At 38.5% G+C, this 27932-nt stretch overlaps 2 protein-coding genes across 7 annotated transcripts in view; one reads left to right on the forward strand and one right to left on the reverse strand.

Moving 5' to 3' along the window:
• The window catches only part of LOC133994936 (leucine-rich repeat transmembrane neuronal protein 4-like), a 933350-nt gene that overhangs the window by 185408 nt on the left and 720010 nt on the right, over positions 1-27932 (forward strand). The gene's annotated exons all lie outside the window — the stretch shown is intronic.
• vav2 (vav 2 guanine nucleotide exchange factor) overlaps positions 1-27932 on the reverse strand; it is a 187890-nt gene that overhangs the window by 3235 nt on the left and 156723 nt on the right. For 2 of the 6 annotated variants that reach the window (XM_062435263.1, XM_062435259.1), the window contains exons 6-26: positions 26541-26639; positions 25488-25556; positions 24587-24687; positions 16744-16843; positions 15164-15259; positions 11240-11308; positions 10946-11032; positions 9951-10036; positions 9722-9854; positions 9297-9311; positions 8892-9001; positions 8622-8723; positions 6634-6722; positions 5700-5713; positions 5480-5498; positions 4598-4725; positions 2301-2372; positions 2124-2185; positions 1687-1803; positions 1220-1307; positions 980-1103 (exon numbers count right to left, since the gene is read on the reverse strand). In XM_062435263.1, coding sequence (XP_062291247.1) covers positions 980-1103; positions 1220-1307; positions 1687-1803; positions 2124-2185; positions 2301-2372; positions 4598-4725; positions 5480-5498; positions 5700-5713; positions 6634-6722; positions 8622-8723; positions 8892-9001; positions 9297-9311; positions 9722-9854; positions 9951-10036; positions 10946-11032; positions 11240-11308; positions 15164-15259; positions 16744-16843; positions 24587-24687; positions 25488-25556; positions 26541-26639 — 1780 coding nt within the window. Of the gene's footprint in view, positions 1-979; positions 1104-1219; positions 1308-1686; positions 1804-2123; positions 2186-2300; positions 2373-4597; positions 4726-5479; positions 5499-5699; positions 5714-6633; positions 6723-8621; positions 8724-8891; positions 9002-9296; positions 9312-9721; positions 9855-9950; positions 10040-10945; positions 11033-11239; positions 11309-15163; positions 15260-16743; positions 16844-24586; positions 24688-25487; positions 25557-26540; positions 26640-27932 lie in introns of all 6 variants that reach the window. The other 4 variants (XM_062435258.1, XM_062435262.1, XM_062435261.1 and 1 more) reach the window with 3 other exon arrangements.

Genomic DNA, 27932 nt, shown 5'->3' on the forward strand with positions numbered 1-27932 from the left:
TAAGTTGACATATAATGTGCTGTCAGTCGGGACCAAAATATCCACCCATCCATCCATCAATCTATCCATTTGTCATCTAGTTCTTCTTGGTTGATTTTGAGGCGTTCCCAGGTCAAATAGGACATGTAATCCCTCCAGCGTGTTCTGGGTTTACCCCGTGGTCTCTTCTCAGCTGTATTATCACCACAGGAAGACGTCCAGGTGCTGAAACACTCCTTTCAACTCACTCTTCTCAACATGAAAATGTAGCAGTTCTACACTCTAGCCCCTTTCAAATGTCTGAGCCACCCTGCATAGAAAACTAATTTTGGCCACATGCCACTTCTTTGATCTCATTCCATTGGTCAGTACCCAAAGCTCATGACCTATCAGGAAACTAAAAGTGATTTCTTGAACGCTTATGGAATGGCGACCTTTGGAAAAAGCCATGTTGCCCAGAATAGGAAGACCAGGGCTAAGAGGACAGTTTGTTGGATCTGGAACAGCATGGCTGTGCTGCCTTGTCGGCCATCAGGTGGAGGCTAAAACATCCTACATAAAATTGAAAATGACCTTAACACAGAATATAGTTCATCTTTCATCTTGCCTTCTGTAGGTGCTCTATAAAACTTGAATTGTCTTAACTTTTCGCCAGTCGGACAAGTGTTACTCACTTCTAATCACCACTGTAAGTCCACATATTGGCATAAATTATTCTGATTATCATATATACAGGTAAGGCCTATAGGTTTGTTCATTAAGCAACACAATCAACTTTTCAAAACTCAGCAGAGTACATGTTATAGTTTAGTGTCTTCATTTTCCACTGGCTAAACACATCTGTTGCTCTTGAAACATTGGATTTGCATAAACTGCATCAAGTAACAAGAAAGCATTGGTATTGAATTCCATCTTCAATCTTCAATCTTTGGGTGTGAGTGCATAATAAAAGTCATCCCATCATGTGTCCTTGCCTCAAGCTGACCTGTAGAAGACCTACCTGGTGAGCGTGTGCTGGCCCGTGTTAGCGAGCGTTCTCTCGATTTGTAGGGATATCGCAATGTGGTATCTAACAACTTGAAGCTTTCTTTGAGTGAATGGGTCTGATAGTACTCCACCAGCTCCTGTTATATAAAAGCAGAAAACCTGTGAGCATTTGAATTTCTTTTTCTGCTTTCACGCTGACATAACTCAAGGTACTGCAGGTATGTTTATGTGGGAAGCAGTACAAATGACTTACCAAAAGACTCTCAAACTTCTTGGCCTCAGTGATGTGAATCCAGCTGTCTTTTTCAATGACTTTGATGTGTTTCACTTCATCATTGAATCTGTAAAGATGTTCAGATGTTTTGTTATACTAAAAAGTCTTGTAGTACAAAATGAAGTAATTTCACAAGTTTTCCTATTGCTCTAATTTCTGACCTCATCAACCTCTTGCAGCTGTCTAAAAGACTTGGAGACAATGCATCACTGTATGACAGCTCCACTAAGAACTACATTATTTCTCTTTGGGAGCATTGTCTTAGAGGAAATGCACAAAAAAAATGGATTTATATAAAAAAAGCAATTACTGAATGGTAATTAGCAGAAGCTAAAAGATGCAGTGAAAAAACTGAGTGGGCCATCCCGTGAGAAGGTTTATTCCCCAAAGAGTGGTGGATAAAAATCTTCCCTCTCTCTCTCTACTGTAAAATGTGAAACACTCACTTGATGCTGATGGCAAACCGCTCTGCCTCAGCTGTCCTCTCTCTGATAAGGTAGGTCCCACTGCTGTGAGATTTTAAGAGGTTGTCGGCCTGCTGGCGCTCCATGTTCCCTGCAAACCTACAGAGAAGCAGAGAATAAATATTGTGACCTCCAAATGGAAAGTCATATAATCGAATGACATGGTGAAGGCTTTAAAAATTCTAGACATCAAACAACTGTGTAGTAATTAATCTTTTGATAGCGGTTGTGTCCAGGGTCAGTTTGTTTTAATTTGGAATAGTGCATGAAGTTAACAGTACAGACGGTTAACATTAATGGATCTAAAGTAATTAAACGATAATGACCTCAGGGTAATAGCAGTATATAGTGAAAAGGGCCTTAAAAGTGTGAAGATGACCCAATTTAAATTCACAACCCTCATAAGTAAAGGATCTTACCAAGGATATCCATAGTAGTCTGCTTCCCTTGAGGACTGCCGGCTAGATAATGACGGGAAGGGCTGTCAAAAATAACACACACAACACATTAAAGAGCCAGGAATCACACACATTGAAATGATTAACTACCAGGTGTATGTATATATATATATATATATATATATATAGGCGATTTACCTTTGGGTCCAAACAAGGTTTTACACATGAACTGGGGAAAAAGCCACTCTTTTGTGTTTGTATCAGCTTTCCCTGGAAGAACAAGACAAAACTCATACAGTAAAGGCAAATAAATGTATTAAAACTTTTAAAAAACTATCAGACAAGATATACAGTACAGATTAAATCCAGCAATATACTGGCTTTGACTTAATACACATTATATACATTATACATCACACACTGATGCTGCACCAACAATGAAATTAAAACATCTGTCAAGTTCAGCCATCAACATCAGACACCTAAAAGAGAAGTTTGTAACTTTACAGAGACGCTTGCTACCTCAAGCAATCCATTTTTAAGCTCAGCACACTCGTTGACATTGCACAGAGAGATTAAAATGTCATGTTGTAGAGGGATAACCTAATACACTTAGTCTAAATTAATGGCATCAGAGAGTTGCCCTGAGTCACTGTGAGAAAAGCTAGGCTGTTAAAAGAAGCTGAAAGTGTATGAGAGTCAGTGATTCAGCAGGAATGTCAAAAATGCCCGGAGTGAGTAGTGAATAAGTACAGCTCCTGTCATCCAGTCTAATTCTCTGTAGAGGATCCTCCGGGTCTGCAGGTACAGTTGGCCTAAAAGAGGATTAATAGCTTTGCTAAGGGTAGATGAAGAGGGATTGCCTTCATAGTGTCCGTGAGTCAGGAAATAATTTGACTTTGGTTCAACGGGAATATAACTTTACACTATCCTATTATATCATACACAAATGATTCACCATGTGAGTCATCCTGGTGGTCTAACGACCTTTGACTACATAACCACAACATACCTGATTCAAATGTGGTCAGAGTACTTTGTTGTTCTCACTTCTTGCCCCATGCTTCCTGCATACATAGTAAAAATCCCTAAAACAGTGGTGGGCAAATAGCAGCCTGTGGGCAAAATCCAGGGCCCTCCAGCAAAAGTATTATCCCCCTTATAAAAAACTGAGGTTTTGACTTTCTTATACTCTTATACTTAATTTCACAAATCTACTGCATATATCAGAATAAATACAATGCTCATTGAAACTGCATGAACAGTGTGTGGTGCTTAAATTAAGCCTATTATGAAATGAAATGTTAATGAGTGCATTCTAACACAGTTTGAATACTACAACTTTAGACTATGCAAGAATAACAGATTTGTTTTCCACAAATAGGTGGCCGTCATACATAAATGGTGTGTTGATGCCATTTTTTATGCCTACAGCAACAACAACAGTACTTTCAAACAACCATAAATTAAGCAGGCCCTGTTTATCATGTGTGAATAACCAAGAATGTACGTACGCCTCTAGTCTTAAAGTGCAACACAGTTAAAATATTAAAAGAAGCTGTGACACTGTTGGTTCTCATTTTTAATCTTAACTAATTAAAATATATTAACAAAACATACAATATACCCTTGTGTTTTCCCACTGTGCTAGTTTATGGCCTCCAATGTCTTTAGGTCCCACAGTTAAACCTAACTGCTTGACTCTTGCCCTAATATGACCATAAAACATTAATCATCATCTGTACTGCAGTTTTGAAGTGGCCATTAAAGGACTAGTGTGTAAGATATAGTGGCATCTAGTGGTGAGGTTGCAGATTGCAACCAGCTGAAATGTGATCCACCCTCTCTATAACAAGTGTTTGTTTTCGTCTGTTATGGGTTACTGTAGTATTGTGGAGGATGAACATGTTGCCTGACCTGACATGGTGAACCTGCTCCTTACCACTACCTGACACACAACTTGTCTTTGGTATGTCAGAGGTAATGATAACTGGTAAAGGACAGGGTTACTCTTGTAACTCTCAGACATTAATTCTCTTAAACACTTGAATGGGACCTCTGTAGAGTCCAAGTCGTAACACATGTTTTTCACAAGCTGTCTAAATAATCAAGAACTCTTATAAAAATGGAAAACAATGCCTACATATCTACAATATACCAGGTTTGATTAATTTGATTTCAAATTATTGTAATAATACTTACCTTAAATAATGCCCAGGATAAATTCTTTCATTTAAATTGGCAGTATTTGAACAGTTGTATTTTGGCCCTGAACTACAGCACAGTTGATTAAACATGAATCAATGACTACAAGGTTGAAATGCTGACTCTTTTTGATACTAACCCTGACAGGACAAAAATTGCTGTGAGTCTTGTTCTGTTCACTGTATCTGAAACAAGTACTTAATATTCTGGAGTACATCAAGCCAACATCACACTACGTGTCAAAGTGGTATATACTTCAGATACTTATGATTTAAATTACGTTGCTGTACCTCCCACCACGTGGTGTCAGGATCTCCCTTTAGCAGCTCTATAAAATCTCCTGTTTGAAAACAGAGAGGCGTCTTCCCTGGAGGTGCTGGTGTGCCGTGGTAGTTCCTCACTGCCACCATCTTGGGACCTGGAAACAGTGTTTGCAGTGAGTATTGACAAAGCTAAGTGGGATAAACAAGTTGCATATTTTGTAGCTCCATTTGAGCTCACATTTAGAAAAATCTGAACCTCTATACCAAGAAATCATTTATTTCTTTGGGCAGTTTGTGGTGCTTTTATTATTCTCAGAGTACTGCTTACTGTAGTTTGGATTTCCCTCTCCAGTGTTGCATGTTACATAGTGATTTAGGCTGATAAAGCAGGACTGTTTTGCATAAGAATCTTGCCCTCTAAGTGATGCAGTGGTCTTAGACACACACAATATAACCACAATATCCTGGGTTAAAATCTGGACCAGGATCTTTGTTGCATTGTATCTGTTTCCCTGTCCTCTTTGAAGTATCTTATCAGGTGAACAGGCCAGAAATTACAAAGCAAAACTTATAAAGAGCAACATTGCGTGCCATCTCAAACTGTATCTCATTCTCCCCATCCTGAGCACTGTATTGATTATTTCAAGATACTGTGAACCAACAATGACACTCTTTACTTATTCCAAAGGTCTTGTAGTTTTTAAATTTCAAATAACATTTTTTATATCCATACACATATTGTCACCCATTTTTCATCGTTGATAATGTTGTTGTAGCTCATAAGTAGTGGTTCTGTCCACTAGATGGCAGTAGAGAGCTTTGCAATTCAACAGCAGATGCATTTATTACAAACTTGTCCAGTTTTATATCAAAGTCTTCTCATGTTTAGGTGACAGGAAGTACTCTTACCTGATGACATTCCAGGTTCCTATAAAACAAATTTAAAAAAGCAAATACATGAATACATGACATACAATTACCAAACAAAACTCTTGACTGTATCATTTAGGAATCATTCTTTTATTATGAAAAAAAAAACATCTTTAAGTGGTAAATTGGCAATGAGGGGATGTAGTAAAGAAGATAATACTGTTAAATACTGTGTGTTGACTGATGTGTTTCTACTCACCAAGTCATGAGGATCTGAAACAAAAGACAAAGGATATGGAGACAGTCAGAGAGGATTCAAACAGTGGATGTAAAGCAACCACAGATAAAGCAGAAGGAGCCAAACTACACAGCATAGTACCATGCAAGTGTTATTTTTGTGCTACAGCCTGCCTGGCACCTTTAATTGTCACCATTCCCAATCAGTCCCGTTTTTTGTTTCCTGTTTCCAATTCATTACTTTTCTGGTTGACTGAAGAATGTCAGTGTTCTTGACCTGAGGAACTATGGGTGTGGGTGAAAACAGGCCCATGATTTTCTGAATTCATGTTGAGTACATGAGTGGTTCCCAAACAGACTCTGAGCACCCAGATTTATCTGATGGGTGGTGAGATAATTAACATGATCAGAAAGAAGAAAAAAGCCAAACAGTTATCTATGCTTCACAAAATGACATTTACTTCTGTTGACATAAACTCTTTGCTACTTTTTCTTGTGAATGATTGGATAATTTTTAATTGTCATAACCCAAAGACATATGGAATCTATCATAATGTGTCACAAGCAGGCATTGATTCATTTTAAGGGGTTAAAAGCCAAAAAAGGTTAGGAATAACTCATCAGTTCCCTATCAGTTGAAAAATATATCATTTATATCCTGGGTTTAGTATCAAAGAGGGCCCGCTTTGATACTAAACCCAGAAAACATAATGCAATTTGTGATCCCATAGGAACTCCACTGAACCCATTTAATTAAATTTCATGACTCAGAATTAATTTAGTCAAAAACAAAAATAAAATAACCTCTTAAGTTACAATATCATACACATTAATGATGTCTGTCACACAATACTCAATGAACAATTTAATTTAGACATTGCTCAGTTGATCTACTAACCCCCAGGAAAGTAAAATTAAATCAGAATTTCTGCTAGAACAGCAGAGGAAAAACCTACTAATTTTGCAGATGGTGATCACTTCCAGACACTCTTTGTGTGCTCCTGTTCCACAGCGAGAGCAGAAGTAGCCCTGATAGAAGATGCCCCTAGAGGACACACACACCACACACACACACACACACACACACACACACACACACACACACACACACACACACACACACACACACACACACACACACACACACACACACACACACACACACACACACACACACACACACAACATGTATCAGTAATGCATACAGGAAGTGTCTCAGACACAAATTAACTTCTTGTAAGTGCAACATACAAGGGGGCTGGCTGCTTGTTACTTTAGACCTGTTTATGCATTCGCCACCATTTCCATTCTGCAATCTTTTAAAAATCACGAAATAAACTCGCTCAATTTAAGGCCACATACTCCAGAACAGTATTTGTTATGGATACTATAACACTGCATGCATTGCACACTGCCATGTTGAATAGTAAGTGCCATAAATCACAACGGGATCCGCTGGGGCTGCAGCAGTAATTAGCATCTAGCAGGGAGTGAGAACGCTGGTCCCTGCTTCCACTGGCTCTGTGAATTTAGGTCAGCCAAGCCATGAAATTTGTGGGTCAATACACAGAGTGGAGTTTAGCCGGCTGACTGTAATAGAGGTGAAAGTGGTGATTCAGTGACACGGGTTATCCCTGCTGCAGTAGGGCAGCTCTTTCACATGGGAGGAGGTGTGTTTAGGGACACAGACAGTGTTGTGCACAAGATAATTTAAAAAAAATCATCTGTCAGCCTCTGTCAGACTTATAAGAACATTTTTCCAAAGATTGCTTTTACAGGACGCTAATGAGGGACTATGTTAGCCAAAAACCATTCCCTCTGTGATTTCAGTCTGTTTGTTTGTTTGTTGCTCACCAAATGTCTCTTTAATTTAGAGCCTTAGTTTATGTTTTTTTTGCTCTTGGGGTGTATTTAAATGTTTTACTTAACACTACTTTTAGTGGTGTTACATCTTATCATAATGTGCAGTACTTCATTACTGCTGCATAAAACCAGTAGTCAAGTACTGAAATGTTCAAGTACTTTAATTGGGTATATCTAATACCTAAAACAGAAGCAAATATTGCACTTTTTACTCCAATGTTGTCATATTGTCACTATTAATTTTGCAGAAAGAAATTGCAGAATAAAACATGATGAACTAAAATATGAAGGATCAAACAGCCCAACAGTACTGAAAGCTGTTACAATTAAGCTTATCAGTTGACCAAACAATATCCACTCAAATTCAACTTACTCATTTGTTTTGGAGCTTTTGACCACATCTCAGGATCTCTGCTGTCTGTTTGAATATCTACAGCTCCATGACAACTGAGCAAACGTCCTCGAGGACTGTGTAACACAATTTAAAGCCCCAAAACTGATGTATAAGCAGACCTTGGGTGGAGATTGTTTTGTTTAGTAGTTCAAATTAGCTCCATCACAGCATGCTTCATATTAAAATGCTGCCTACAAGTTAATACAATAGTAATTATAATACAATGTAATATTCAGTATACCAATATGATAATTGAATACTCTGAAATAGGCATAAGCTATTTCATAAGCATGATTAAGCATATTTTTTACTTATGTATGTAAGTATAATTTTCAATGTATGACTTTTACTTGTAATAGAGTATTTTCACATTTCTAGTATTGTGAAAATAACTACTTCTTATGTAAGTTAACAATTTGACTGCTTCCTCCACCACTGAATAAAACACTTTATTATTGTATCACTGTTACATAAGCATTTTTAGGGTGTATAAAGTATCTTTTTACACGAGTCCACATAAAATTATGCCCAGATTGTACAAATAACACTGAAAAATAAATCTCTGTTCCTAGTGAATATTGCCAGGATGGTCTTTGGAAAAGTCTGTGTGTGGATGCATTCATTATTCATTGTTGGATATCAATGTGCTTTTATGCACATCAGCAGCAGAGTTTTTGGGGTTGTTACCTCAGCAACATCTTGCAGGCTCGACAGTTTGTGTTCTTATCAAATGTGTGCATCTGGAAGTTATGCTGATTGGCTGTGGCTCTCTCTGGCTTGATGTTGGACCTGAAAGGTAATAATAATGAATGAGGCGACCTAATTGGACAAGGCAGACCATAATATTTCCTTTGCAATGTAATATGTTTTATTGAAATGCTGATATTTTTTTAAAATCAACGTCATGAGATTGTCATCTGGGTTAGACAGACAGAGGTTTATCCCCATCATACTCACATGGCCATATCGAACTGCTCCATCCACTTCCTCTTCGTCTCCTCAGTTTTACAAAAGAACTGGAAGCCCTGCTTCCCTTGCAGGTGGATCAGGTAGAAACCATAGGACCACTGGGGAGGAAAAGCAAGTGAACAACAGATGGTGGAGATAAACAAAGAAGCTTTTCATACCTGCATTTTGCGCATAAATATACACATAACTCACTGTAAATATGGACACATTTAAAATCAGAACTAAAAGATGCTCCACATGCTTTAGCGATGCATCTGACTAAAAAGCTGGAGAGCCAGTCACAGAGCCGGCGGGTGTGCATACAATCACGGCATGACACCCCAAAAATCACCACTGCCAAATATAGGCCACTATTAGAAGATGAGTTAAATAAAGGGATCACTTTGAGCTTACCATTTTTCCACTTGACTGGTAAGCATGCAAAAAGAAAGACACCAGAGAAAGACCCAGTTACACATGCAACATGGACAGACATGCAGATTCAAAACATAAGCCATGTTAGATTGGTGGCAGAATGCACTGCGGTCAATTTTTTTATTTTTATATTTAATGAATCCTAAATCACCTTCGCTGCATTTACATGATCTTTCAAGCATGGGCGAGCACAATGCATATCTGACACTTCAATGCATTACTCATAAGTTCCGTATCTGAAATTACCATCAACACTCTCCTTCAGCTCAAGGGCAACATTTGTAATGATTACATGGGATGTTTCATCACCTGCACTAGCTCGGCTGCCTTTGAGAAAGGTCTCACTGCGTCAGAAACGGTTCGGCTCTGTGTTTTATTGAAACTGAAAGGGATTATTTTCTTACCTTTTTCATGTCTCTGTTGTTCATGGGGTCGTCTGACATTTTATACATCTGCAGTTCAATAATCTCTCTGAGCTCATAGCTATAGCCTTTCCTCTTGCAGACAATGACCACTTTATCAAACAGGAATATATACCTGAAAGAATATACACACAAATTCATTGTTAATTTTGGTGGTGAGAAAATGACACTTTTGTAATTGGGGTTGTTTTTTTGCAGAGTTGATACTCACCGGTCCTGTTTTGTTCGGTTGACGATGGAACAAACCTTCAGCTCTCCGTCTATCTTTGGCCTGCCGTATTCTTCCAGTTTCACCTGCTGCTTAGGTCACACAGACACACTGAGAGTAAGTCCACTGTTGTACTACACTTCTACATTTAATGAGAAACCATACATTATTTAGCTGAATCAGGATTTTGGAGAGAATCCAAATAGATATGTTACAAACTGGAAACTATTTGATCCCTGTTCAGTTACATTAAAATCCATATCATTCAAATATCAAGCTTGGATTAAAAAGAAAACTTCAACTGGTGGTTCCCCCAGGATTTACTGTATCTATGGCTCAAGTGCTCAGTGAGAAACCACAGGAAAGGAAAGGTGAGGAGAATTGAGAGTGACAGAAAGAGTATACATGGTGAAAGATAGACAGAAAGAAAGAAGAAAAGACAGGGTTGTTAGAAATGTGTTGTTAGAAATATTGTTAGAAACATTATAGGTAGTGAACATCATATTGGGATTAAGTTAACTTCTCTGGTTCATGTTCTGCAAAATAACAGGTGGTAGCAATATGTTCCCAGCAGATGAAAGAAAATACTAAAATATGTGCTCTGTGATGCTCAGTGACTAATCACTCTGAGAAAGCCTGAAAATTGGATAATATATGATATAAATGTAACAAAAAATGACATCAGAGAAAAACCCATTAGCTGTCATGGAAGAGTGATTCTTATATTGTTAATATTGGCACATGGAAATGCCCTCACCTTTTTCCAGCTTCTCCTACAGTACTTTAAACAAGTGAAAAGAGCACAAATAAAATTCCAAATGCAGAAATAAGCAGTATTGTTCTAACTTTAACTTTAAATCATGCTCGTGTACATTCCTATAGTTAGAAGCTGATTAAGAAAATATGTTTTCAGGGCCATTAAACAAACTGGGGGTGGGGGGGCAAATCAAAACTCCTCTACAATTAAAGAAAGTGACAGAGCAGTTCACAGTACTTACAAGATTTTCTATAGAACTTTGGAATTCACTGATTTTCTTCAGTGTCTCGTTGTCCCTCTTGACTTCGTTGATGTACATGGCCAGGTCCTGAGAGAGCGAGGCAAATGTTCCTTCAGACTAAAAAATCTTTCTGACATCTGTCATATCATGGTAGATTTACGCTACTGTGAGCCACAGTAGCTGCATGAAACATTTTATACATCTTTGGCTTCGGGCACTGTGGAGTTATTATGTAATGTTTCTTTCAAGTGCACTCATGAGCACACACATCACAAACACATGTGTGACACAGACCTGCATAGCCTCCAGAGCCTCTTTGAGTTGTTGTCTCTCTGGTCGGTCAGTTGAGCGAGTCAAAAGTTCCTGTGGAGGGAGATTATTGTTATTATTATAGAGACTGTAAAGCCTGTTGTATTTTTAAAAATCAAGACAAAACACCACCTTTGATGTCTCTAACTAGTAATAAAACTCACACAGCGTGCTCTATTGAAATGCTCGATGCACACATTGGACGCTATAGTAACGGGAAGGGATTAGTGAGACAGACATAAGGTATAAGCATAGATGCTCTTTACTGTGATTATGGATGTGACACTGATGTGTCTGAGAACAAGATGCAGCTGAGCACCATCATCAACAACAACATACTTAAAAGTAAAAGACAAGAGGAAGCCTGGAAGATTGGTAACTTGCCTCCAGGTCAGACTGTTCTTCATGGTAATAAGATAATGGTAAATGTGTTGTTCCCTGAAAATCTTGTTGCCCTCCTCGTAGCCAATCAATAAAACATATGTTATGTCATTTTGATCTGCGGTGGTCTTCCTCCTGTCTCCTCCACTGGATGATTGGGGTAATTTATTGAATGCTACTGAGCCTCAGTGAGATTTAGTGTCTTTAGTTTGATCCAATCTGTAATAGTCTTAGAAATAAAAATATCATTGGTATTAGCTTTCCAACCATTTCTCAAATCCGATCTGCAATGTCATAAAAAAATATCATACGTGACACATAGATAAACTGCACTCTTTAAAATTCTAGTGCGCAGCAGCATCAAGTGGGGTTAACCAAGTTTTCGGTGGTTTTGTGTCCGACATGTTGCACAAAACTGAAAAACAAAACAAAAAAGCAAACTGAAGAAAGCCACTTTTATAATAACTAGGATGGTTTTCATTGTCACTGGACAGCTGGAATCCCTATGTGAAGCATGTTTAGTCCACACAAGACATCTTGGTAGAGCGGTAGATAAATGCCTCATATTCTGAACTGCACATTTGTATCCAATCTTAAAATAACCCAGACAGTCTCAATTATCACTCAGTCAGAAGTGTTAAAAGTTCTGCTGCAATCTGCTGTTAACTTTAACACATCATCATCAGGCTTGTGATAACAAGAGCAGAATATAGACTCTACAGTTTTAACCTGCTTGTTTCAGCTTTATTTGTTTCTGCAACATTTTCTTAATTTTTCTCCCATTTTTTATTCAGAATATTCAGCAGACCTTTTAAATGGCCTGCTTTTCACCTTGCAATGAGCTTCACCAGAGGGTGTAAACATGTTGAATATCATACCCCTAGTCCCACCCACTGTGTAGGTGCCCTGAACAACCAATAGCAGTCATTATTGCAAGGACAGAGACATAATCCCTCACTGGCTTCCCACCAACAAACCAGTACAACTAAGAGGAAAGTTATTGTTAGTGGACCCCATTTTAACTCCATTCACTTTATTGTTATCTAAGAGACCTGCTGACTCTGCAGATCTTTTCAATGTCATGGTTTATTCATTTTGCATCAGTGAGACTATTATTCCTGCTGTACAACACATACGCTGACATTTAGATGAAACATATCATCACCTGACTGAATCAGATATTCAAACTCTGTGTTAGAAGAATTACTTTTGAGATGACTCTGCTGAATTCACATTTATTTAAAAGCAGCCACAGTACATAAAGTGTTCTCACTATGACTAATACAGAAGCACTACTGTGATGGTATCTATGCAACATCAAGTGAAGATGTGCCCTTAGGCCTGACTGGATGGACGGACGGACGGACACACACACACAGGCACACACACACACAGACACACACACACACAAACAGGACTTGTCAGTGTGACATGCCCCTGGGCCACAGCATACAGTGTTTTACTGCAAAGCTGTGGGAAGCAGTGAAATGGGGTGCGTTTAATCTGATTAGCGCACGGTTGATTTGACCTCAGTGCCTCGCTGAGACTCCTGCAGGGGTTCGATTCTAACTAATAGAGAAGTCACAGCACTCTGTGGGTAGACCTTCAATCACCTGACGCAAACAATTGCCCCCACCCCAGTCCATTATGCACCGCATCATAAACTCATATGCTCATCCATAATTGAGATGCAAAGTCAATTAATCATGTTACATTGGCCAGCTTGTTTTCTACATGAACACCGGGAGAGGCTCAAGGCACAAAATGTTGACTGAGATGTGAGAAGACATTATGTGCATTTGCATATCGATGGACATGGAAAGAGTAAATTGTTATTTTTATTGTAATTTAATTGATACATTATATATCAGATTAATCAATTAATTGCTTAATTGGAAATGTCATCAAATAAGGACAAATGTCCAAAGTGCAGACAGTATAACATAATTAGTTATTATGTCTGAACAGCATTTAGAAAAACACAAATGTATTCTGTTTCTAAAGATATGAGATGGAAAAAAGCTGCTGAGCAATCACATCTGAATCCTGCAGATTTTTGGAATTTTTTATTAAATATATCATTTGAAATGATTAACCATTTATTAAAACTTTCTTTGAGTCAATTCTTCAATTAATCAAATAATTGTTTCACATTGGCCCAGTAGCAATGATACTGTAGCTATTGTAGGTTATATTAGTTATACTGTCTATTGTAGACACTAAACAACTGAATAAAATAAGTGTTTTTATGTGTAGTCAGCAATACACTAAGAATATTGATAAGATAATTGATATATATTGTTCTTCCTATTACAAACTAGCAAAAAGATGGACCTGTGATTCAAATATTGTTAGTTTCTATTTGTGATTGAAAAAAATGTCATCATACATATTTACAGTAGAGTCCAAAGTAACTATAATGGAAAGAATAAATGAAAAAAGCACAAGTTGTAGTAGGTTAAATGCCAAGTAGCAGTATGTGTGTGCACCACAAAACACTTGTTAAAGCTACGAACTGCAATAAAAGTTTCCAAAAGGGCTAAATAGTTGGTGCCCAAACTGGTGATGGACTGGACAGAAATGATCACAATTTCATGTGGCAAGGCTGAAAGTCTGGAAAATGACAGCACCGGCCAAATCCAGAGGAACAACTGTCACTAGTCAAAGCTCAATGACAGAAACAGACATCTGGAGAAAGATGTCCTCTGACTATATACCACAACACTTCATGCCAAGTGGGTAATATACTGGATGAGCTATAATATGCTGAGTCACATAATGGTAGTGATCAGGTCAGATAATTGCTTTGTATAGTAATTAAAATATCTTATGATTTGTTCAAACTAAAACAACAGCAAATCACAAGTGGTCTACTTTAACAGCATGTGTTCATTTAACTCTCCTTTAAATGCTACAACCACCAAAAATGATGATGGCACATGCTTCAAAGGCACAGAGGGAGACACCCATCTCATTTTGTTTGAGATTACTCTGGATAGGTACAGATGTTATATCAGACAAAGAAGTGCAGGAGTCTTTTAGAACATGGATGAAATGTGCTTTACCAGTACATTTGTACTTTTGGCAGAGGTTTGGAGCTATGAGGAGGTGGCAAACTGGAGCAGCAGGTGCAGTTTGAGAAGTTTCTATGGAGATGTTTACTTTTCTTTGTTGCAGCTTTAAGATTCACGCCTTGAATCCAACCTGACTACCGCTGCGGTCCCTGACAAAGAGGCAAGCCAAATACTTTTCAGAGAAACTTTTGAAGCCTATAGGCGGTGACCGTTTGATGTTTAAAAGCCGGAAAGTAAAGTGAGGAGTAGTAAATTCCATATGCTTCATTCATCAAAGAGATGGAGGACCCTGCTCTTTAGAAATTAAAGAAGCTGTGGAACATTCAAAGATGCTGAAACTGCTCTGAGGGTCCTTTTGCTTTAAAATATTAGTTGTTTCATGTACTTTTTCTCTGTAGGTTTTAACTCTGTAAAAATGACTGAATTGTAGGTTTTGCAGGCAAATGTCTCCTACCTTCAGTAGTAGGTGATACTTCAGCACCCTCTGCATGGGAACCACCAGAAGGTCCTGCAGCTTGAACTTGCCTTCCTGCACTTTCATAGTACATTCCTGTGAAACAACGACACGAGCAGCAGGGCAATTATTACACATTGCATAATACAGCATAGTACATTTCCTACTAACAACCATTCATTCAGTGTTTAATAATTCATTGTGTCTTGTTGCATTGCTGCGACACATTCAAGGGACATTCCACTAACAACAACGAGGCCAGTTTATTCTTTCAGGGCACAAAAGCTTGGGTTGTGCCAGCCATTTGTGACACAATTACCCTTCATGCTGACTGAGAAATTCCTCTGACTAATGAATACATTTCTATAAACTCTGCATTGGCTCCATAAGAAACTGTCTTTTGTTAGTATCATCCTATAAGGCTCCCTCACACTGGCTTGCGTAGGCGCTTCTTTATTCAGTTTCTATAACTGTGCAGTAACAGGGACAGCTTATCCCTCTTTAAATACAAGTTATTTTCTGTAATGAGACTGTGAGAAGCTGTTTTACCCTGTTACAAAGCTCTTCTATTTTTTGACAGAGAGTATCTCAATGTCAGCTACCATCACTGTAATCACCCCATTTTTTCTGTCAACAGCTCCCAGTGTCATTTCTATGGCCCTGCTAACTTAAGGCTCTGATCCGCCTTAATCCCACTATAACAGGAGGGCGTTAGCACTCTGCTACCATCAGTTCAGAGTCTACTGAAGAATCTGTTAGTAGAGAGGAATAGCAGTGCTCAAAGAGGGAGCTCTTGCAGCACAAATGGACTCAGATTATCATCCAGACTTAAATCAGAAATCGAATGCAACCTTTTCAACAAGAAAAGTCACTCACTACAAAGTCAACTGTACCCTGCCACTATAGCCTTGTATGTAAAAGGGCCATGTTCAATCATGTGCAATGTAACATATTATTACATCATTATTAATTAAATAGTTCTGAGGGCATATTTATAAATTACATTATTTGCCTCTCTGATTTCATCACAATTTCCGTATGATGACGGCAAACGCATTGAAAACATTGACAACAACCATTTATTCAAGAGTGAATTTTCATGCAAGTGTCGTGATTTTGTAAGAGGATGTCAGATAGATTAATAAACTGTATTTGCATGAGCTCCATGGAGCACAGCTGCATTATTTTAGATGCTACTGTAGCTGTCCTGTTTATTTAATTTTGAAAACGTCGTAGTAAAAATGAGAAGATATAAGAAACTACAGTAAAAAAAAGTTTAAATAAAAGAAGTTACATATTATCAATTTGCTCCTGTTGTACAGCTGTAACATGAATGTGTTATTAATGCAACATAGAGGCAATATAAACAGTATAATGGTTACTATATACTATGTATCTGAACAGGCTGGTGGCATGAGGTTGATTTAAGTTACATATTATAGGTTTTCGGACCCTATCTGCTCCTTTATTCTCCCTCAGTTTGAAAGTAAAAGCTTGTATTGACTTTCTACAGCGTAGTGTATTATTCCTGCACATAAATCAATGGGCAGTGGTGAACAATACTACCTCTACACACTTACCTCCACTTTAATCCTAATGTCTTCGCGTGTTGCTATTAGCTCATCCAGTGTCTTCTGGGCGTTCTCCATGTGGCTGCAGTACTGGCCATAGATCAATAACCTGGTGAGGGACACAAATCGATCGTTAATCTAAATACTGCCATGACTGAACTTTATGTGATCATAAAGGATTTATTATGTCAGATCTATTCACACTGTGACCAGAAGAGACAGACTCCACCCTGCGGTGGTCACACTCACGTTCTGTTTATATCTTAGGGGAGATTGGACATTGAACAGTGATGTGGGAAGAATCCAAACACATCACTGTGTATCATTAAACACATACAGTATTTCCCTCATAGTAATGGAATCTGTAAAAAGGAAAGTGAGTAAAGACCCAGTTTGTTCAATCAATCACAAAAGTATTGAAAAGACAAGTCTAACCACAGCCTTTGGCCCACTGATTACAGACATTTCATTTGACAGCTTTAACTACATTCACTCTCAGAAGACCAACTGCAGCTGAACACATCTTAAAAATGTTTAAGCTCCAAATAATGAAACATTAATGTCCACTGAGAGAAATCTACCGCTGCTGAGATTTTGATTTAGATATATTTTGCTTGTCTAAGAGTATGGGAACATTTTTACGCCACATGGGCTCATAAAACCTGCTCAAAGCCCAGTGTATTGTTAACAATCTCAAAAATGAGGCTTAATGAGGACTAATGAGGCAATTCTTAATTTTCAAAATGTTAGAAATATATCATATCTTCGTAAAAACATTGAGACAAAAGGAGATTGCTGTTTGAGTCCATAATTAGCTCTGAACTGTCTTGGAGGGTTTAGGCAATGTAGCGCACATTAATTTTAAGATTAATAACACAATTTGAGGGGTCAGTGTGAGAGTCATTCTGCACTACAGGGGGCCAATAAATGAATATGTGAATAAATGTATTATGATTAGTAATATATGTGAATATTATGAATAAGTAATGACTGGATTCTGATCCCTGGGCAATATTTGGAGGGGCGGCATCCTCTCGCTGTAATCACTGCACACTAATGAAACACAGCGCTTTCTATCAGCTGTTTTGCAGAGTTCCTCTTATCAGCGTGAGAGGGGGAAAAAAATCTCTTAATTTTGAGCAGTGAGGATATGAAGGCCGTGTTCATTAGATATTACAATGGGACCCTGACACAGATCTGTGGGTTCAGCTGGGAGGGAGTTCAAAGTCATCTTGCCTGGAGGATGCCACTGCACATGGCACACATTCCTCTCGCTTACTCACTGAGTCAAAGTAGGGCATTGGCACGGCTGGTAGTGCTACCCCCCAACATCCCCCCCAGTAGAGTTGGCACTGCGGTCTCTTAATCTGAATCTTCAGTGGGGGAGAGGCGGTGCACAGAGCTGGCACCCTGAAGTCTAATCAAGCCTCTGATAGATCTGTGACGCAGACAAGAGCAGCACTGCAACACAACGACCGGGGAAAGTTTGTATGACGTAGCAGAGGAGCAGCTACTGCCAGATAACATGGATTCCTCTTTTCACTCATTATATACACACACAGAGAAACCTTTATATAATGTACTTCAAGTTTCAAATCTTAACTCTTTTGAAAGCAACATATTGGTTTAGATATTGAGCTTTTACTCTATTTGGACAATGTTTTAATATTCAGGAATATTGGAACTAACAAACATGAGTATATGAGTATATAAATGAGCTCTGTATATAATTAAGTCTTGTTATTTTAAGCATGGTTAACACAAACACTGACTGTTTTAATAGCATCCAAAATGCCATGTGTAATTAGACTTATTTTGATATGAATGTAAACAGATTTTAAAGATGTTCCACAGCTTGAGTTTGCTGCTCCCAAAACACATAAGTACAAACTTATGAATCAACATTATTAATACAAAAGCATGTCTTTAAATTAATTATTCTGCCCTAGGAGTTCTATAACGCTCAGGCTATAAATGTATGATTCAGTGTCATGTTTTGCCAGAGGTGGAAATCTGAACACTGGACCAAAATCTCCTTAAAAGCTGCATTTCGATCTGACCCGTTCCTCAGCTGTTCATCCTCTACCACACAAACATCCACCGGTGATGATCACAGGAGCTTCACTGGAGTCTTGAGTGAGGCTCCCCTGCAGTGAGGCTTCTACCCTCTCTTAAACTGGCCCGGGGCTAACAAGCCCCTGATTAAGACTTGATCCACACTCGGGGAGACAGCTCCTGCTCCTCCAGGATGGCAAAGTGATTGAGATTAATGGGGGTCTTGATCAATTAGAAGAAAAACAAGCGGACTGTGCAGCGTAGCAAGGATTTAAGGGGCACGTGCCAGAGACACCCGTCATATAATAAGTAATCAGGACATAATGTGACATGAAGGTCTTCTTTTAAAAAAAATACATGACAGGAATGTCAAGTTAGTGCTCGGGCTAAAGCTTGGGATGTAAATTGTCATGGGAGTTTAAGAGTAAAAGTGATGTAGGAGATTATTGACTGTCAATTTAAAAGTAATATAATAATTAATATTCAGGAAAAAGTGGCATAGATTAATATAAATATACACAATAAATGTGAAACAAAGGATATGCAGCTAGCAGATGCTCAAAATTGGGGGTTTCTTGTACAATATGTGACGGTTAAAACTTGTGGCTTTTTGACTGCTAACTTACAAGTGTGTGGCCTTATTAATGATAATTTACTCAAAAGGACCACCATTAATCACATCAATGGTGAAAACTCAATGGTGAATGATTAAAAAGAGTGATTTGTTAGCTGGTTTTAAAAGAAGGCTATCCTTTGTCCTTCAGTGTGTGATGTGCACTTGTGATGTTTCACAATGTTTCTTTTAATGTGTACCACTGTGTGCCTGGAGCAAGCAGTTTGCTCTCCGCTGCATGGGGGCTCAGTTCTCTGAAGTTTCGACCAACTGCAAACAAAACCATGTCAAACCAGATTGTCACGACCATGATGATGAGTTTTAGCCTCTTTGAGCAGATACAGTTGTTTTTTTATAGCATATTTACTGTGTGGTAGGTTCTAATCAGCCTCATTTTCAGTCAAAAAAGTCTAATAAACCCACCGTAGACTACCTGCCAGGCACCCAGCGGTTGGCAGACAAAGTTAGCGACTAGTCTGAGAATAAAGTGGAAAATTTAGCAGCTAAGCTAATGAGTCAGATATTTTCCTTAAGAGTTAGGAGAAACAAAATCCAAGCTATAAGTAGAGTGAATATTGGACTTAAATTGATCAGGTGGACAAAAACACGACTCCAAATGAATGCTAATGTTGCTAAGCGTTAGCTGGATGTGTAAATACACAAATGTTTCGTTAGCCAACAGCATTCTGTGGTGGTAATATGTCAAAGGTTTTTTTTTAGCTTGTTCGTAGCTTAGCTTTAGCTTATTTGAACCTTAGCTGGCCAAAAAATGAATAAAACACTAGTTTCACTTGAAAACTCTCAGGCTAAGGTTATAAAAATGTGTTCTGTAGTTTTTATCAGAAACAAGATAACGATAGTGATATCACTATAGGACTTTTAGACCTCTAAAATGGTTAGGCTGGTTACTTTAGATTCATTTTCAGACAGGGGTTCAAAAAGGCTATAATTCATGGAGCTTGAAAAATACAACAATATAACTATTAAATATAACAACAGTGCATATAATTCTTTGGATGATAGTTTTATAATTGCCCTGTGTCACATGAACAAAGGATCAGCACATTACATGCATCCCTGCTATTTTCTTATCAGCAGTAAATACACTGAATAGTAGAAAAACATGACACCTTGTAAGGCTATAGTGTATAAAAGAAAAAATCCCTTTCCGAGATGCTGACACTACAATATCACAACCAGGGTCAATAAATCACACCCAACTAGTAAATCAATAATTTGATATTAAAACGCCATGTATTGTGGAAACGTGTTATATATTTACAGTTTGTAAATTTTTATTTACAGTTTGTAAATATATAACAGCCTGACATCGGAGAACTGAGAGATCTGTTAGACCTGTTAGACTCTTTGCACACTTCCCTGAAACAGGCTGTGGAACAAAATGGCTAATGACACACAAGCACACTGCAGCATGCATCCGCTCTCTGCCCAGTCACCCCTAATTAGTCCATCACATGGTGATAAGCATGCTCTTTACTTGACAACACATCTGGACACATCACAGTGAGAGGTAACAAGTCGTCATTTCCTGTTTTCTCTTTGCACCGTTGCTTAAATTACGTATGTTCTGAATCTAAAATACAAGTATATTTATGAAAAACAACACAAATTTGAATACATATTTCTGTATGTTAATTAAATTACAGATGTTCATTTGGATAGTCTGAGCTGATGAATCTTTATATTAGCTTTTTCAAAAATGAAACATATAACCTTGAACATCAGAGCTTCAAAATGCATTGAATTGATAATCTTAACATCTCTTGCAGAATATTCAGAGTCATAAAACCAATCATCTGAAATCCCAAAGATTCAGTGTTTGCTACAATGCAGGAATCATGATCTGAATGATTCTAGTTTTCTTTCTTTGTGCAGTTCAGCAAATGCCAATTTTCCACTTATTACTAAAAATAGAAAGATCAATCATGTTAGAGTTCTCATATAAAGATAGCAACTGATGATGGAGGATTTTGTGTTCAGGGAGACAACGAACATGCAACTCTCCCAGTTTCTGAACCAGTAGGAGGGACGTCATTGCATTTGAACTGTTACCTGGCAAATAAAAGCTGACCTTTCTCTCTCATAGTAGGGCCAATTGGGAAGTTTTCACTTGTGCCATAAAACCTACAGCAGTTAAAAATTGAAAAAGTGGAATACAAGGGAAATAAGAAATATTACAGCATCCTCTAAACATCGAAGTTATTTGAGTCTAGCTGTTTTCCTTTGAGTCCCGAAGTTTGCTGGTGCAGGAAAAACTTGCTGTTTATAGTCTTTTCAGCGGCGGTTATATCGCCCTGCTGTGCTAGCCTCTTTCATAATGAGGATGCTGTCATGCATGTTATTTCACGGAAAATGCAATTTTGCGTTACTGCGCCCTGGGCCTTCACCCCCCACCTTCGCGGAGCCCTCCGAGCCGAGCCAGGCGACTAAGGAAATCTCCCAGCAAACCTGAAGTGACAGGCTGTGGAGCCAGCTAATATTCTCTGACACATGGCATTGGGACCCCCTCACCTCCACTCAACATATCCAGCACACAGCAAATGGAGGAGAACGTAGAGCAAAGACCTCCAATAAAGAGCCTCATAGTGCGGCCATGATTAGGCACTGCGAGGATATCGGGGAGCCAGATTACTCCGGAAATGAGTTGGGGAATGTCGCAAATGAGGATATCAACAGGAGGGTACTTAGATGCTCATTTAGTTTATTGAACTTCCTCCGAGTGCACTTTTCCCATTCAGCCCCAGTTCTTGCCACTTCAGAATTGAGAAGCCGTTGAGATAAACCAGTGACATTTTCAGCATGGCATTCAGTTCAATGACAAATAGGGAAAAGGGCTTTTCATCTTTTGCGCCGACGTGAGGGAAAAAAAAAGATACAAGCACATTGTTGTAAAGGTCACTGGGACTTACAAGCATAGAAACCAAATTAATTATGCCAAGCCAGGTCCGCAGGAAATTTGCCAAGATGCCTGATGAGAGCGGTGCTGTGCGAGTCCAAATCCCCTGGTCACTGTTGTTTATCGCCGAAGAGAGACAAGATGCAGGAGTGCCTCATTATGAGGCAGGTGCATATGTCAATCACACGCAGAGAATCAAAGCCTGTGACGCACTGAATCTGCAAATCTAATGAATAATGTTCTTAAAATAACCGTGCGTCGCATTTTGGAGAATGTCGCTGAAGGTAAATATGAACAATGTCATCAGGTAATTTGTTTATGAATAGAAGGTAAATGCTTGATATTTCTGTCAGGGATCAAAAAGGTTCTCTAGACAGTCAGAAGGTATGCTTGGTCTGACGTTGTGTTTCATAGTTTGTGTTAGGCCCTTTAGTTCCAATTAAGGGGAAATCTTAATGCTACAATGATATTTAACACAATGGTGTACTTCAAAGTTTGGGGAAGATTCTTTCGTGTTTCAACGTGACAATACCCCCGTGCACACACAAAACCAGATCCATGTTCAACAACTACATATGTGTGTGATATACAGTTGTACAGATATTTTAGGCCATGTAGTGGTTAGAGAAAGACAGACCCTCTTCCAGATGACCAAAAAAGACCAACAAAGAATAACTCAACAGGGCTAAAATCACATTCACAAGAAAAACAAAGTAAATACCATCTATATAACTGATGGAACTGTTGAAACTAGTGTTCCTGCTGAACTTGGTCACTCCTCTCTATATGCTTTATGCTTCCTGTGAGCTTTCATGTGCCATCAACAACCTCCCAGTGCTTCGCAGGGGACCTTTGACTAACTGGACCTATATCTGGGATTGCGTGCAAGTGAAGATTCCCAACCACTGCTCAATCAGATCAGAGAGGAAGAAGATACAGCAGGAGTGTGTGCATGCGTGTGTGAGATAGAGGGAAAGAGTATGTGCCTGCCTCTGTCTATTAAGCAGGAAGGGAGTCTCTCGTGTCACAATAACTTTGTGTTACATGGCCCTCTAGGCTTAAGGATGCAATGAGCCTATTACCTATGCAAACCGACGTTGCCCAAAGGAATACTGTGACTGTTTGTTTCACGTTGGTAGGGTAAAAAAAAACACAATGTGTGCTAGGATCACTGTGGAGAGAAATACAATATGTAATACGCCGGCAAGAACAGGCACACACACACACACACGCACACGCACACACACACACACACACACACACACACACACACACACACACACACACACACACACACACACACACACACACACACTGCAGTGTGTGACTCACTTTTGCAGTAATGTAATTTGAGGACTGCGTCATATCAATGGCTGTGTGTGGAATCATGACCAGGGCCAGAACCTATCATCACCATCATTACCACTACCTGTGAAGCAGTTTCGCTCAGCCCAGCAGGGAGGCAAATCACCACTCCCCTCAGGGATGCAAATTATCCACATGTTGCTCAGCAGCTGGGCAAGAGATCTATCTGAGAGAGAAAGCCCTGTTTTCCTGTAATACCCACACTGCAGAAATCTTTCTCTCATCATGTCATTTCTGTCTATAATTAAAAACCCTATTTTCCAAAGTAAGTGAAATGCTCTGCCAGTGCAGTAAGAATACTTCATCCTGTTCCCAATAAAGTGTACTTGTCTAAAGAATTTTGGATGTTGAACAGACAGGACAGGTGGCTGCACTAGAATCCAAAAACCAAAGAAAAACAAAGAAAAACTTGGGGGTTGATTTCCATTAAAAAATGGGTAAATTATTTTGTCTGCACTTAGTTTTGAGTTGTGGTTTCACTCATTTCAAGAATTTAAAACGTAGAATAAAAATTTTAGACAAAACATAAACAATGACGAGGACATTCTTGCAGTGGCAGCAGAATGCATTTACCACACTAAAGGAGATCCACATTATTGGAGATCCCGATGTTGTTTACCAGAAGAAGCGTGTGCAATCTTGAGCAGACTTGCTCTGATGTTTTTGGCCGAATGGAATTGATTACTTTGCTCTCTCAGCTTTTTCCTCTAACATGTTTGGTTTTAACCGACTTATTCTTTGAGGACTGATCCCATTAATCCTCTGACTGATCAGTGGAAACTGCAACTTGATGCAGCCTCCTGCTACCTTTCAACTCTAAGTGGATTTTTACATTACCTAAAAAAAGCCTAGCATGCACATGTGCATAGACCTACACCACAAACAAAACTCAGTTTACCAACCTTTCCTTGAAGTCAAGAAAGATCTTTCCCAGGCCACTTCCTCCACTAACCATGTTCAAGTCGATGGCTCGCAGGAGGGCAAAGTGGACTTTGATGACATCCTGAGTGAAGAGAATTGGTGTTTTAATCTTTATTACTTCCTTTATACACAGTTACATACATTTATAGTATATAGTTATTTCCTGGAATGTACAGTACATTAGGTGTATGTATTCATAATTAAATAGTTTGATGTTCTTTATTATTCAAATAATTTCTCTTTAGTACATCAGTCTAGGTATTGACATTGTGTAGAAAGTAACGTTAGAAAAAATCTCCTGAAGCTTGTTGATGTAAATCCTGCTAATCACTGCTAGTTTAGTTAGCAACATCAGTATGTCATGATACTGTAAATGTCAACATAAATGAATAGCTGAAAAAACAAGAGAGGAAGTTCCTCAATCTGTGGTATTGTGAGCAGCCTCTCCCTATAGTTTCAGACAGCATTGTAGGAGTATAAATCGCTCAAGACAGGCAGGACACTGGATTCTATAGTACATCCTTGAGATTTAAGTAATACTAAGCCATTACTGTTTGTTTTCTTGCAAATAAACTACTGGCCAAATGCAAGTTGTACAGCAATAATTATTGCCCTTGAGCGACTGTTAAATGTAGAAGTTTTTGCAAAAGGCATGAAAATGAATCTTTAGTTGTTCATTACTGGGATGAAAACACTGAACCATGAAATAAATGTCTCACTGCATATCAAAGCGTGAATTGTGCGTGCTGTTACAGTCCTAATATACATGCAACATATCCTGTCATTCATCCAGCCATCCATGCGAATATTGAATTATTCACTTGGTGTGCAACACATCCATACTGTATAGACATAATTTTCTTTGCCTGACCGATTACTCACCTCGAGATTGACAAAGATAGCCTCCATGTCCTGTGGACTCAAGACATGCTTCAAAGGGATCATGTAATTCTTTAAGAGAAACAAGTGACAAATCAGTGAAAATATGTATAATAGGAGTGGTGAGCAACATATTTAATAAACATGGAATAAAGCTGATCTGTGATTTAGAAGCAGCAGCAAAGGAAATCATTATCAGACTACACTCTTTAAAAAATGGCAACATATTGTTGTTCATGGTGTTTGAAGTTATAACTGTGTGCCATAAATACATACTGCACAGCTGTTATGTACACTGCACTTATGCTTTGAGAGGAAAAAGCTGCCTATTCTTTCTCTAACATTGTTTTATGGTTGTCACATTCCATCATCATAATAACAAGAAATAAATCCACAAAGACGCGATGAGGACTTGACAGGCTTTATTAACCCCAACTCAATTAAGCTCAACGGCTCCTCTGATCATAAGAAGGTTGTTTATTCTCATTTAGGCTTGTGTTGGCCTGACGCTGGAAACACAGGATACACATTTAGTTTAATGAAATTAGCGGAGCGGATGATTTGTGGCGCTCCATCAAACTGCGAATCAAATCTGTCAACATAGAAAACTGATGTGTTAGCAGCACTGATCTCAATAATGATCCATTATCACACTGAGAAAGCTGGTGTGTGTGTGATTGTATGTTTCCTTATGCACTCAGAAGTTGCTGTTTTACAGGGAAGCACTTTGAGTGAGAGCAGTACGTGTATGTCCATGTATGTATGTTTTCGTGCCTGTGATGTGTGTGTGTCTGTACTTTAAGCCCCGAGGGATCAATGTCCCCTGTGGTGGGCTGAGCCAATAATAACCGTATTGATCAGCTCCTGTGACATTTGTGCTCCCCAATGAATGTGCCAATAGCTGACATTTCCCTGCTGTGACTCAACCTAAGGGCCTGAGCCACCAATGAAGAAGTAGCGAAAGGAAACTCTCACACAACATGCTGGTGCCAGGATGAAAAAACATAGTAAGTAACACACACAACTGCATATATACACACATATAAACACACTCACCTTTTCAATGTCCTCTAAAGTCTTGTAGTACTTGGCCTCAGTCTCTTGGATCTCCACTAAGCAGCAATTTCTCTTGTCATCTTCTGTCATACCCATTTTCTATAGTGAGAATAGAATAATAGTTTAACTGCATAATTCTGGATGAACTATTTCCTTATTTGTACCATAATTTGTTGCCTTAATCTTTCACTGTTAATGTTAACAGCTTTTAACATGACCATATAATTTGTGGTGTTTTCATGGATATAATGTTCATATAAAAAGCTAAAAGGGAGTGCATGATATTTATGTACAAATTGAATTCAAATCAGTTTCCTTCAGTGTCTAAATTTGTGTCAAAATGCAGACACAAAGTGACAGCACTGGTTGGGAATTATCATACTAGAGGTTTGTCATGTTTCAGTCAATTTACTGCAAGTTATACATATTAAACTTCAGCATTTTGCTGCTTTGTTCCAATTTTTAATGTATTTATTCAACCATTACAGACAGAAATTGGTTTCTATTCATTTCTAAACAGCATGAAAATCTGTTGGCATACTCTTGAAAAATCACTTCACTTGTGTAATCGGTGCGTGACAGACTTTTCCAACCAATTTACACTTAAACTGCATCAATGTAACAATAATGTAATATTGAGTGTTGTTGCTATTATGGCTTCAGTCAAGTGAGTTGGCGATGATACTGAATTACATGTGAGCTGATGAGCTTTTTGTATGTCTTTGCATGTGTGGGCTGGATGGCTGACCGGCTGACCAAGGCATTCTGTATGTATGTATGTATGTATGTATGTATGTATGTATGTATGTATGTATGTATGTATGTATGTATGTATGTATGTATGTATGTATGTATGTATGTATGTATGTATGTATGTATGCATACTGGGTGTAAATGAATCACTGGTTGTTACGAGCCATGCAAGCAGGCATACTGTAAAGGAGGGGTGATGGAGAAAAGATAAAAACATATTTACATAAAGCCTTTCTCATGAGACCTGATTTCTGAGTAAGCTTCTGCATGTGCATACATAGTGTATACATGCTGATTCTTTGAAAGGACAATACACTGTAATGCGTATTACAGTATAGTGAGTGAGTCACCCAAATGACCATGGTTTCTACATAGATCTTCTTTACTGTGGCAGTGATATGAGAAGCCTGACTGGGGAATAAATAACTAAGCCGCCTTGAACAGATTTGGCTCTTGATAACCAGTACTGATAATACAACATTTTAGGATAACAATGTAGAAATCCATGTCCAATCCAGGCCTTAATCCACCATGCAATCAACCAATCAGAATCAGTTATAACAAGTTATAACAGGGTAATGTTTATTTGGCTCGATGTGGCATCTAGTAGTCATCGGTGACGTCAGTTAACACTGCAGT

The sequence above is a fragment of the Scomber scombrus genome, chromosome 15 (assembly GCF_963691925.1).
Source record: "Scomber scombrus chromosome 15, fScoSco1.1, whole genome shotgun sequence".
Classification (NCBI taxonomy): domain Eukaryota; kingdom Metazoa; phylum Chordata; class Actinopteri; order Scombriformes; family Scombridae; genus Scomber; species Scomber scombrus.